At 51.0% G+C, this 12,985-nt stretch overlaps 3 protein-coding genes across 3 annotated transcripts; all 3 read left to right on the top strand.

Annotated features, from left to right (window-relative positions):
* Positions 1-2,214: 2,214 nt before the first annotated feature.
* Positions 2,215-6,332, top strand: ALTATR162_LOCUS9105 (uncharacterized protein; the record flags this gene model as incomplete). Its single annotated transcript, XM_043316738.1, has 2 exons — positions 2,215-6,104; positions 6,161-6,332. 2 exons carry the CDS (start codon positions 2,215-2,217, stop codon positions 6,330-6,332), a joined length of 4,062 nt encoding a protein of 1,353 aa, XP_043172673.1.
* Positions 6,333-7,480: 1,148 nt separating this feature from the next.
* Positions 7,481-8,753, top strand: ALTATR162_LOCUS9104 (uncharacterized protein; the record flags this gene model as incomplete). Its single annotated transcript, XM_043316737.1, has 3 exons — positions 7,481-7,631; positions 7,877-8,667; positions 8,724-8,753. 3 exons carry the CDS (start codon positions 7,481-7,483, stop codon positions 8,751-8,753), a joined length of 972 nt encoding a protein of 323 aa, XP_043172672.1.
* A 1,560-nt stretch (positions 8,754-10,313) lies between these two features.
* ALTATR162_LOCUS9103 (uncharacterized protein) lies at positions 10,314-11,097 on the top strand (the record flags this gene model as incomplete). Its single annotated transcript, XM_043316736.1, has 3 exons — positions 10,314-10,345; positions 10,402-10,564; positions 10,690-11,097. The coding sequence occupies 3 exons, from the start codon at positions 10,314-10,316 to the stop codon at positions 11,095-11,097; spliced, it is 603 nt and encodes a 200-aa protein (XP_043172671.1).
* Positions 11,098-12,985: the final 1,888 nt, after the last annotated feature.

The raw sequence follows: 12,985 nt of genomic DNA, 5'->3' as shown, positions 1-12,985 counted from the left end.
AACGACCATCCTCAGGCTGCTCGGAGCTAGTATTGTGACCTTCAGTTACGATATCAGCGTATAGCTTGATACTCTCGGCACCGCTTGCTTACCTTTTCCCACTCGACCATACCGGCAACGAAATCCATCGCCCTGTTGTTGATCCTTCTCCACATTAACAGACTTGCGACATTCAGTTCTAGGATGACTTGCTGTGCTAAATCAACCGTCAGTTGCGACAAGGCCTTGCATTACCCATCTATGCAACCTATCCTATACTTGGCTAGCGGGAAATAATGTGTGAGTCGCGAAAAGATATCGGTGAGGCCTACAACACGCCCCTCGCGTCTTTGTGTTGACGTAGCATCGGGATGGGAGTATCGTCACCATCCTAACGTCAAGGGATGCTCATGCGACCAAGCAAACCAGAGCAAAAAAAATGGATGTACAAGCCCAACGTAGGTGGACTAGAGACTGCTCTGCACAGCACTTTGTTGATGTTGTGGTGGTCGTCGTGGGATATTAGTGCGTCTAAGAACCAAAAAGATATCCTTCACCGCCACCACCACGACCACCCCTACACCACGACCACACCGCGACCACACCGCGACCACACCGCGACAAAAAGAATGAACGTACAAGCCCGACGTGGGGGTCGAACCCACAACCTTGAGATGTACTGAGTAATCGTGTCTGTTAGACCGTGAAAGACTAAGAGTCTCACGCTCTACCGATTGAGCTAGCCGGGCTATTGCTGTTGTTCGATGAAAGACGTCCGAATAATTGATAATATATCCTTTTTAGTTGATCTTACAGCTTGGAAGCTGGAAGACGAGACTCGAAGTAGTTTCGACTTGGACAAATGCTGGTTGGGGTGGGGTGAATCTCCGCCGGACGCTTGAAAAATTTCATTAGTGGAACACCTACCATCCGCCTGCTCGGTAAAGCACACCCGCATCTGAATGCTTGTTAGCCATTACTTTACTGGGCGCATAGTCATGAGATATCCATGGGTGGATGGAATACCTACTGGGGCTACGCTTTGTTGTGACAGTGAGATGAATCGAGATCTTTCATCTTTCGTCCAGTCTCCGTACGACGAATACTACATCAGAGTACACAGTCGGTTAGCTGCATGATCATTGGATCGATGCGCAACGCTTCTTAGATTGGGAACACAAGGTGCTATTTTGGGCGTGATCACCCCGCCTCGAGCGTGGCTTTACGAGGCCACAGCCTCATCGGATTTACAATGCGAATAGGTAGTCATAGCAATCTTCTCAGACGCTATCATGGACAAGTCAGAGACCAGAGGAAATATTTGGACGATGCCGCAGTTTTCAAGCTATCGTCATCGAGCGGTCCGAAATTCACGAGGCTTCCCAAAATCATCCAAATTTCAATCATGTTTTGGTAATCGGGTCATCTTCGATGTGTGCAAGAAGCCGCAGCACGAACCGGGCTGTGGGAAATTGTAGCATGCCCGCCTTAAAAGCCGTATCGCAGGTACTTGGCCCAATCTGAGCAGGCTCAGGGAGCGTTCGGATGCAACACAAGAGCGGCAATGCTGTATGTCAAACAGCACACAGTGTTAAGCTGGCAGGCTGTACTTACCAAGGAAGAGTATACTCGAGAGCAACGGCACGCAGAAGATTAGCATGAGCATGCGGACTTGGCGCAACGTCAGGGTCTCCACCAAATCTCTCCCCACAACGTGGCGCCGCGTAATGGCACTGCAAGTTGCGTAGTTTGCAGCATCGCGCGTCAATGTCAGCTTGGTGCAATTTGAGACAACGGCTAAGGTGAAACAATATCATTCGTCGATACAACGAGGCCCCAGGGGCGCGGTTGCAGCAAAACGCCCAGGGTCGTGGTAGGCACTGCCTCAGCACTTGGGCCCGTGCCTACATCTTTCAACGACAGGCAGTCAGCCAAACCTTGCAAACAGATCCGTGAACATTCCCGGCGCTGATCAAGGTTGACTCTCGCTTTCTTCACGATACAAACGCGATCACGACACATTGCGCGCATCCCGTATAAACTCAAACTCGAAACGCCGGCCAAGCTGTGTTACTATAACCAGGGCGGCTTACGACGAAGCTCCGCAAGACCTCCGTATCCGTCCGCGACGCGACCACGCATTGCAAACAAGGCGAAATATTGGCCACTTTTACATGAAGGAGTAGAGAAACCGCGCTCTCCGGAGACAGACGCCCATCACCACATCCGGCCGCTATGGCCAGCAGGCCGCCAGGTGGACCGTCTCATAGCGAGAACCTGATCGACTTTGACGACCATCAGCCCACATATTACTCGGGCGCACCGCCTCCTGCAAACGACCATGATCTCCTCCAACGGTACGACATAGACAGTTCCGACGCGGCGCCCCAAGGCCGGCCTTCGGTTTCCTACGATGACTTTGTTGGGGGTGGGAGGTCGACGGCAGGCCTGCCGGGCGGGCCTGGCGCACCAACAGGTAACACGCCCTATCTGGGAGGAGCAAACAATAGCAGAGCCTATTCGCAAACATCGGATCTGCACAACTACCAACGATACTCGGATGCAGATATACCAGCAGACGACGATGCTTCAGCACAGGGTTACTACGCTGCCGGAGGGGCGTACGACCAGCCCTCGCCCGGAATACAGCGCGGGGCATCCAAGAAGGCGCATAACAGGAATAGTATCCTGAGTCTCGGAGGTGGCCTGACTGGAAGGGTTAAAAACATGTTTGGGAAGGGGAATGAGTACTCTGAGATGGATCTACCATTGACCGAGAACGCAGCGCATCAACGGCAACCCAGCGCAAATACGACCGCAAGCGCACACGATGATGGCCAGTCCTCAAAAACGAAGAAGGGCATGGGGTCCTTCAAGTTTGGCTTCGGCAGGGGGACACCAGACCCGTCTACGTTGGGACCCAGAATTATCCACCTGAACAATCCGCCTGCGAACGCCTCGAACAAATACGTTGACAACCACATCTCCACCTCGAAATACAACGTCGTCACCTTCCTTCCAAAATTCCTCTACGAACAATTCTCCAAATACGCCAATCTCTTCTTCTTGTTCACAGCCGTCCTGCAACAGATTCCCGGCATCTCCCCCACCTCGCGATACACTACAATTGTTCCGCTTGGCATAGTTCTATTGGTCTCAGCCGTCAAGGAGTATATTGAGGATTACAGGCGGAAACAGTCCGACTCTGACCTTAACAACTCAAAGGCCCAAGTCCTCAAAGGCTCGACATTTACGGATACAAAATGGGTCAATGTGGCGGTTGGCGACATCGTACGCGTCGAATCCGAACAACCCTTCCCAACCGATCTGGTATTACTCGCATCTTCCGAGCCGGAGGGTCTGTGCTATATTGAGACAGCCAACTTGGACGGAGAGACGAATCTCAAGATCAAGCAAGCTATCCCTGAAACAGCTGACTTTGTCAGTCCCGCTGAATTGGCACGACTAGGAGGCCGCATACGATCAGAACAGCCCAACAGCAGTTTGTACACGTACGAAGCAACTTTGACTATGGCAGCAGGTGGCGGAGAAAGGGAACTGCCACTGGCTCCCGATCAGCTGTTATTGCGTGGAGCCACACTGCGAAACACACCTTGGATACACGGTGTTGTCGTCTTTACCGGACACGAAACGAAGCTGATGAGAAACGCCACGGCTACGCCTATCAAGACTACTGCAGTGGAGAGACTGGTCAACAAGCAGATTCTCATGCTTGTAGTCATTCTCATAGTGCTAAGCATCATCAGCTCTATAGGCGATGTCATTATACAATCCAAGGAGAGAGACAGCCTCGAGTATCTTAGGCTCGAGGACTTCAACGGCGCTAAACAATTCTTCCGCGACCTTTTGACATATTGGGTATTGTATTCCAATTTGGTACCCATCTCGCTTTTCGTCACGATCGAAATCGTCAAATACTATACTGGTAGTCTCATCGACTCTGATCTCGATATCTACTACGAACCGACGGACACACCAGCGAAATGCCGAACCTCGTCCTTGGTCGAAGAACTAGGTCAGATTGAATACATCTTCTCAGACAAAACGGGTACTCTGACATGCAACATGATGGAGTTCAAGCAGTCTACGATTGCTGGTATTCAGTATGCTGATGAAGTACCCGAGGATAGACGTGCGACGCTTGAAGACGGCGTCGAAGTCGGAATCCATGACTTCAAGCAGCTCGAGCATAATCGTAAAACGCACCACAACAAGTACATCATTGACCAGTTTCTCACTTTACTCGCAACATGTCACACAGTCATTCCCGAAAGAAAGGGCGAGAAGGCTGCCATCAAGTACCAAGCCGCGTCTCCCGACGAGGGTGCTTTGGTGGAAGGTGCGGTGACTCTCGGCTACAAGTTCGTTGCAAGGAAGCCGCGCGCTGTCATTATTGAAGTAGATGGTCGCGAGCTGGAATATGAGCTCTTAGCCGTTTGCGAATTCAACTCCACTAGGAAGAGGATGTCTACAATCTTCCGTACGCCTGAGGGAAAGATCGTCTGTTATACCAAGGGTGCCGACACCGTCATACTGGAGAGACTTGGCAAAGACAACCCTCATGTGGAAACGACACTGACACACCTTGAGGAGTACGCTTCTGAGGGACTGCGCACGTTGTGTCTTGCAATGCGAGAGGTCTCGGAGAGGGAATTCCAACAATGGTGGACGATTTTTAACACTGCGCAAACGACAGTTAGCGGTAATCGTGCAGAGGAGTTAGACAAGGCTGCTGAGCTCATTGAGCATGATATGACTCTGCTTGGAGCGACTGCTATCGAAGACAAACTGCAAGAGGGTGTACCAGACACTATCGCTACTCTGCAATCAGCCGGTATCAAGGTCTGGGTCCTCACTGGAGATCGTCAAGAGACCGCCATCAATATTGGCATGAGCTGCAAGTTGATTAGCGAGGACATGAGTCTGCTCATCATCAATGAAGAGAACAAAGAAGATACACGAGACAACATTCGCAAAAAGTACCAGGCAATCACCAGTCAGAGCCAAGGTGGAGCGGAGATGGATGTCCTCGCTCTAGTCATCGACGGCAAGTCCCTCACCTATGCCCTTGAACGCGATCTTGAGAAGGAGTTCTTGGACCTGGCTGTCAGGTGCAAGGCTGTCATCTGTTGTCGTGTCTCCCCTCTTCAGAAGGCCCTTGTCGTTAAGCTTGTCAAACGTCACCTCAAGGCTATCCTTTTAGCCATCGGTGACGGCGCAAACGACGTCTCCATGATCCAGGCCGCTCACGTCGGTGTTGGTATCAGTGGTGTTGAAGGATTGCAGGCAGCTCGTAGCGCGGATATTGCGATTGGCCAATTCCGCTACCTGCGCAAACTTCTACTTGTCCATGGCGCCTGGAGTTACCAGCGTGTTAGCAAAGTCATCTTGTACTCTTTCTACAAGAACATTGCCATGTTCATGACACAGTTTTGGTACTCTTTCCAGAACGGTTTTTCGGGCCAGATTATTTACGAGTCGTGGACACTGACGTTCTACAATGTGTTCTTCACAGCTGCGCCGCCTTTCGTCCTGGGTATCTTTGACCAGTTCGTGAGCGCACGGCTTCTGGATAGGTATCCGCAACTCTACCGCCTCAGTCAGTCCGGCGTCTTCTTCAGGATGCACTCTTTCTGGTCTTGGGTTGGAAACGGCTTCTATCACTCGCTCATTCTGTACTTTGGCGCTCAAGCATTCATTCTCTGGGACTGGCCACAGTGGGATGGCCGAAATGCAGGCCATTGGGTTTGGGGGACTGCCGCCTACACCGCCAATCTAGCAACCGTCCTTCTCAAAGCCTCTCTCATCACCAACATCTGGACAAAGTACACTGTGCTGGCTATTCCGGGCTCCATGCTGCTGTGGTTCATCTTGATGCCCATCTACGCCGTTGTAGCCCCGAAGGTCAACATCTCTAACGAATATGTTGGCGTAATCGAGCGACTGTTTCCTGATCCGCGCTTCTGGGCAATGGTATTGGTACTGCCGCCACTTTGTCTCATCAGAGATTTCGCGTGGAAGTACGCGAAGAGGATGTACTTCCCGCAGAGCTACCATCATGTCCAAGAGATCCAGAAGTACAACATCCAAGATTATCGGCCACGGTATGCTTTCTTTTCCCTTGACATTTACTAGCCACGATTGACTAACCCGCGAACAGCATGGAGCAATTTCAAAAGGCGATCCGAAAAGTCAGACAGGTGCAGCGTATGCGCAAACAGCGTGGATATGCGTTCTCGCAGACGGACGAATCACAAGCTCGGGTGCTACAAGCCTATGATACCACACAGCAAAGAGGGCGGTTTGGAGAGATGGCGAGTTCGCGGAAATAACCCTAGGCATTTGGACCTAACAAGGGGAATGCACTTCACTTATCGGAGTTTTCTCGGCGCATCGAAGGTGGGCGATATAATGTTCTTGTACGACTGCGCTTCGAGCGGGTATGATGTCTTTGATATGAATAGTGCATTGTGTTATTGATATTAGCGTCAATCAACAAGGGCTTCTGGTTGTGCATTTTGACGGCCTATCCTCTGTTGCTTACTTCTCCCGTGAATTGCGTTGAGTATCCTGCTATCAAAGAATTCTGAACTGGTTCCACTTGAAAGTTCTTTCTCAACAATGGCAACTTCCGGGCGGAAAACCAAAGAGCAACTTCACGTGCCTCTAATATTTTCACGCAACGTCAGGAATCCCACGCCGAATCATCGCCTAGGCAATGCAATGGACGAACGGTAAATCACGACTATGGCGCGTACTAATTATCCGGTGCCTCGAGACTAACAGCTCTTTACCCGTCCACCGCGTGGTGGCAGGGCCAAATTGTGGGTAAGGAGGGGCACCTGCTACCCCACTATCGTCACTACGGTGCCTGTGAGCGCTCTTTTGCCAGCAACACAGCGCGCATATGCGGTTCCATAATAACGAAGTTTCTGACCGATACTGTTGAAGCCGACCGCTATTTACCCCTCCATCGACAATTGCCGGGCAAGAGGATAAGGAAGTGGCAGTGCGATTACAGCTTCCAAACGATGTCAAATACCAAGGCCGACCAACATGGTGAACATCCGCCACAAGCATGCGGCGTAACAAGGATAAATGCTAGGCGGAACCATCGCCCATCAGGGTAAAGAGGCAAACTGATCATGCTAACCCAGTCGTCCGGTTGAAGACGCAGGGTCATATGTTGATGCTAGCCTCTAACACGGCGTATATAGACGGCAGGCTGTTGTACCTGGCGCCAAATTCTCTTATTCCGTCTGCAAAATACACGTATATATTTTCTGGTGACATGATTGCTGGGCGTTCTCATTGCCGTGCTAGCAGTATTAATACGCTGCGTGCCGCCTGCTCCTCTGCCGTTGCTACTTCCAGACCTCTTGCTTCCTCTTTTCTACGTTCTTCAAGACCTTGCATTGAACGACGAACGCTTACATTATTACAAAGAAATAGCTTTGCCAATCGCAAATTCTTCGCTACCATGGCTGTCAACACTCCCTACGTTACGCTGAACGATGGCAATAAGATGCCGCAGGTTGGCTTTGGACTGTGGAAGGTCGACAATGCTACATGCGCGGACACTGTCTACAACGCCATCAAGGCTGGATACAGGCTGTTCGATGGTGCTTGCGGTAAGTACATCTTGATTCTTCAACACCAAACCCACCATCAGCGGATGTGTGGAGATCGGTCTTTATTGTCACGAGACGCTCCATCGGCCCGTAAACCGTAGAGCACAGCGACCTACTGGCAATCTTCGACGGGTTCATAACTCCGATTTACCGGTGGCCCCTGCATTCCTACCTTTCCTCGGAATGCTAGCGTCATTTTTCGGAACTAATTCGCGCGTGATCATGGCTGACACCAAATTCCACAGATTACGGCAACGAAGTCGAGTGCGGTCAAGGTGTAGCTCGCGCCATCAAGGAAGGCCTCGTAAAGCGAGAAGACCTCTTCATCGTCAGCAAGCTCTGGCAAACCTTCCACGAGCGTGAGCAAGTCGAGCCCATCTGCCGCAAGCAATTGGCCGACTGGGGTGTTGACTACTTCGACCTCTACGTTATCCACTTCCCCGTCGCCCTGAAGTATGTCGACCCTAAGGAGCGCTACCCACCCGGCTGGTTCGTCGATGGTAAGAGCAAGATCGAGCACAGCAACGCCAGCCTACAAAGCACATGGGAGGCGTTTGAGGAGCTCAAGAACAAAGGCTTGGCCAAGAGCATCGGTGTGAGCAACTACTCAGGAGCGCTGCTCTTGGACATGTTCACGTATGCAAAAATCAAGCCCGCGACTCTTCAGATCGAACATCACCCCTACTACGTCCAGCCCTACCTGATCGAGCTGGCTAAGCAGCACGATATCAAGGTCACCGCATACTCCTCCTTCGGACCCCAGAGCTTCATCGAATGCGACATGAAGATTGCGGCCGACACACCCCTCCTCTTCGATCACCCAGTCATCAAGAAGATCTCAGAGGCGCATGGCAAGACGCCCGCGCAGGTTCTGCTCCGTTGGTCGACACAGCGTGGCCTCAGCGTTATTCCCAAGTCCAACTCGGCGAACCGTCTGGCGCAAAACTTGGATGTGACGAGCTTTGATCTGAAGGACAGCGAGATTGAGGAGATTTCGGGTCTGGACAAGAACTTGAAGTTCAACGCTCCTACCAACGTAAGTACAACCATGTGCGTGTATAGATCAAGATGAGTGCTAATAGTCATGTGCAGTACGGCATCCCTTGCTACGTCTTCGCATAGATAATGTCTTATGACTATGAACGATCGAGAACGATGACATGAATAAACAAACAACGGTGCGTTGCGCTGATGGTTAGATAGCAATATTGGATAGCAACATGAAAAAAATTGTTCAAATACCTGGTTAGCAATCGCGTGGTGCTCTTGTTCGTTTTATGGTGGAAGAATACCGAGTTGACGCCTTTGGCCAACGTTGTCGGTGTGAAGAATCAGTCGTGTGCCCATCATTCTGTTCTTCCCTACATCACGTCAACGCGCCGTCACATGGTTTCGTCTTCGCCGGTCCAAAAAGCTCCTAGTCATGGGCGGGCAGTTCCATTCACATATAGCACGCCAGTTGTTGTCATAGCTGTCAACTAAGCTTAGGGTCTACTAAGCTTAGGGTCTACTAAGTGCATATGCGACTAACGCATCCACTCCACGATAACAAGGAAAGTCTAGAATCTCTACCCGCCTTGTGCATTTATCCTGATCTCTTGCGCATACGTGAAACAAGTCATCGTCTACAATCTTGATTCGTCTGCCCACAACGACCAGGGTACTCGTTCGCAACGCGATGTGATTCGCCACGGAATAAGGAAGCACGCACATCCGGCTATTCACACTCCGCTGCAGATGCGCATTCCAACAATGCCATGCGCAAAAATTTATCGAATACACTACTACTGCGGGGTGTGTCGCGATGCTCACATGCTTTGCGCTGCCGATTACCGTACAAGCGCGGCTTGACATGTCCAAGAGATCAAGATAACGTTTGTCCAAAGGGTACGGAATGACGCGCTTGTGATCTAGGTCTTCCCGTTTCTGCTCTCGTCTTGTTTCCGTTAAGCTCCGGAAGGTGCTCCACTGGAACAGCCGCATGCCGCATGATCCGCATCGGCATGGCAAGGGCTAGACTACTTGTGCGCGCTGCATATGTTGTTAGTGCTAGATCGTAAAGATAACACGGTGAACAGCTCAATTCACAACTGTGACATGTCTTCAGGCCTCGAAGAAACCCAGTCAAAGTTACGTTTGATCTCCGAAGCCCGACCCCCCCGTTTCATGAAAAAAACAATGTGCACGCAGTGGTCTGTGTCTTGTGGATGATCGAAAGACAATCGACCCGTGACATCACAGCACGATCTCTTGGTGCATCCGCGGATCCCGGAGCTAGTACTAAAAACACTGCTAAACTTTGAACAACCAACGCGATTAACAATCTGTCTTCGGCGAATCCAGGCAACTGACCTCACTCATCATCTACTACTCACGCGTCGCAGCTTTTTGCTCACACAAGCTTCTTCTCTCCCCAAGCCTAGCTACTACTCTACTATACATACAGGAAAAAGCGTGCCGGCTTACTGCTTTTCTTCTTCTCCTTGCTCCCACCCGCTATCTCGGTCCCGACTGCATATTTGATACCCCCCGGGCCCGGAACCTGCCTGACGTGCTTGATCTGATCTGCTTTTTATACGGCTGTTACGTGTTGCACCTCGTCGCATCGCATCCCATTGTTACTTGAGCGCATTTGCATTTACCTTTAATCTTGATTGAACTGAACCGGACTGGATCGGAAAGATGGCCTTGTCGACGGAGCAGAGCCAAATAAGGTATGTCGCATTGCCTGAGGTTTGCTACATACGACGGGTGTTGACATGGTCTCTAGATTCTTAGCCATCGTGCTGCCTGCCCTCACACTCTGCACGCACACACTGCTCGCGCTCTCCTTTTTACTACCCGGTTCCGACCTCGATCGCGCATCTTTCTCCGTCACATACAATGTACTTGCCGGCAGCGCAAGCATATTAGGCCTGTTGGGCGCCATAAGGGTAAGCCAAGCTCTTCCCCGCGATTCGTGCGACTGACTGCAGGCTGTATCCAACCGGGTACGCTCGGAGTCGCTGTCTCGATATCATTAGTCACAGGCGCAAACCGCTAACGCCCGATGCTGCAGTTAATACCACGCCTTGTGTCAGCTTACACCATTGTCCACGCGACCACGCTCTCCTTTGTAACCATCGCTCTCGTAAACCTAATCCTTCCCTTCGACTTCCGGTTGCTAAACCCGGTAATTCCGAGCTATGCCGTTGACGGATCGTCGATATGCCGCGATATTGATGCTGGTTTTGGGTGGGACGACGAGTGGTTGGAGAAGTGCTCGGCGGCTTTTGTGATTGTCAAGTTTGGGATTGCCTGCTTGGGGTTGATTTTGATGATCGCCCAATGGTGGGCTTTGGCCAGCGTCCGGAGATGGGGACAAGAGTTGGGATGCCAGTGGCAGATTGGAGCGATGGACGTGGAAAAGGCTGGCCTTGTACAGGAGGGGGATGATATGACCTATGACGAAAAGACTGGTTTTTAAATGACATTATGAATTAAAGAGTACAAACAACACCGGGTCGAACAGATAGGCTAGCTTTCAGAGATGGTCGAAAACCGAGTGGAACTTGATACTAATCACGCTCCTTCGTCGATTAGGCTGACTCGGATCGGACAGGCAAATGGATGATCGAGTCTTGGGTGGTCGTGTTCCGACGTATCTCCCGAACCCAAAGTTGGCCGTGTCCTTCCTCATCCAGTCCGGGGCTTTCTCTCCAGAAGACGAAGTTTTGACACTCCGACTCATTGCTGAGATACCGAATGTAGGTCGTGGTTTCCCAAAACGAGCAGCTGTCGCATCCGCATTTGCACTTATCCCACCCTTGGATTTGTCCGCAATGCATGCACATTCTATCCTCGTGACTGACCCATTCGTCCCTGCCTCCAGCTTCAGTTTTGACGATTCTTGCAAATCTTGCAACGTGCCAGGAGCAGACTCTCGGTGGTAACTTGACGACGTCATGAGGGACGCTAAACAGTGCCATCGGCACGCAAGCTGTGCTGTTTGATGACTTGAAATCGCTGATGGGATATGTAGCATTACACAGGATGCAGTGTCGATGAGTGGGCTGAGGCAATGGTGGCGCTAAGTAACCATGAATAGCACGCTGCGTACACCGTGAGCGTGGAGCCCGCCAACGCTTCTGATCAAGAGGTAGGATGTTGTTGAATCGTCGTTGAGTGAGTTTCAGGGCCAGTATAGCGTCAAGCTGAAGGCGATCGGTAATCTCGAGGATAAGTTCAGTGGGCAGGTTTGTAATATTTGCGGTACTCGGAGCCATGGCATCTTGTGCGTTCGGTATAGGTAGTTGTTGATCCAACATGGATTCTCGTATTCGTAACTTGTTGCTGGGAAACAAGCGTAGGAAAAGGAATATGCAGTGCGCTCGCGCACATGGCGATATCCATTTGAGCAGCCATATTGATGACATTCGAGCTTTGCAGTCACCGTTGTGAGGTTCCACGTCCAGCTATGAGGGCGAACAGTGTTCTTTCATCAGGACTGCAAAGTCGGTATTATTAGGCCACTCATGGTCCCTCCTCCTCTCAAAGGGCCGTGTCTCATATTCAATGTGTGAGATGGACGTTGCGCCTCATCATGCGCGACAGGCTTATCGGGCGTATTTGTTGGAATGGAGAACGAGTGGTCATGTCGAAGGTGTGGCTGATGTCTTAAGTGATACCAAGACTCACAGGTTGTGGCGCGTGATGATATCGAAGCGAAAGAGGAAAGAGCGTTTGACTGTCACCGACGTGAACGATGTGATGACGATGGCAGAGAATAGAAATGAAAGGGACGACTGGACAGATGGAAAATGGAGAGTACACTGATCTCAACATGGATGACCTGTGCCAGGTTTACTTTTGAAGGTTATGGCGCAACGGCGGGACGTTGGCCAAGTTGGCGAACTATAAAAGCTGGGGTAGGCGGGAGCGTATGCCTAGCCGAATGGGTCCTTGTCTTCGCGTTCGTCTGCGCTCCGCACGAGCCATCGTAATATTGCTTATACAGTGACATGTTCCTGAGAATGATGTCGTTGTTGTATAGAGACCGTTGTGTCTGGAGACTCGGCAGCGCATTCCGAACCCCCACATTTTGGACACTGACGTCGCATATTAGCATGCGAAGCTCGGCGTGCAGGGCGTTACTATTTTGGCGTTGTTAAACCTCATCTGGAAACAAAGCCGGCACCGGAAGCTGGCCATCTTGGTCTTCTCTGCACGAGATAGATGCAGGCGACAACCACACCGATGGTATCATCTCTCTCGGCCCTTGTGCATGTGCAGTGATGGAGAAGTAAGCCACAAGTCGATATTTTCACAAATGCCTGTCTCTGGTCGGAGCTTATTGGAAGCCAACCCACAATGCT

The sequence above is a fragment of the Alternaria atra genome, assembly GCF_907166805.1.
Source record: "Alternaria atra isolate CS162 genome assembly, contig: 29, whole genome shotgun sequence".
NCBI lineage: Eukaryota > Fungi > Ascomycota > Dothideomycetes > Pleosporales > Pleosporaceae > Alternaria > Alternaria atra.
Note: the sequence above shows the minus strand (reverse complement) of the source record. Positions and strands in the feature narration are given on the sequence as shown.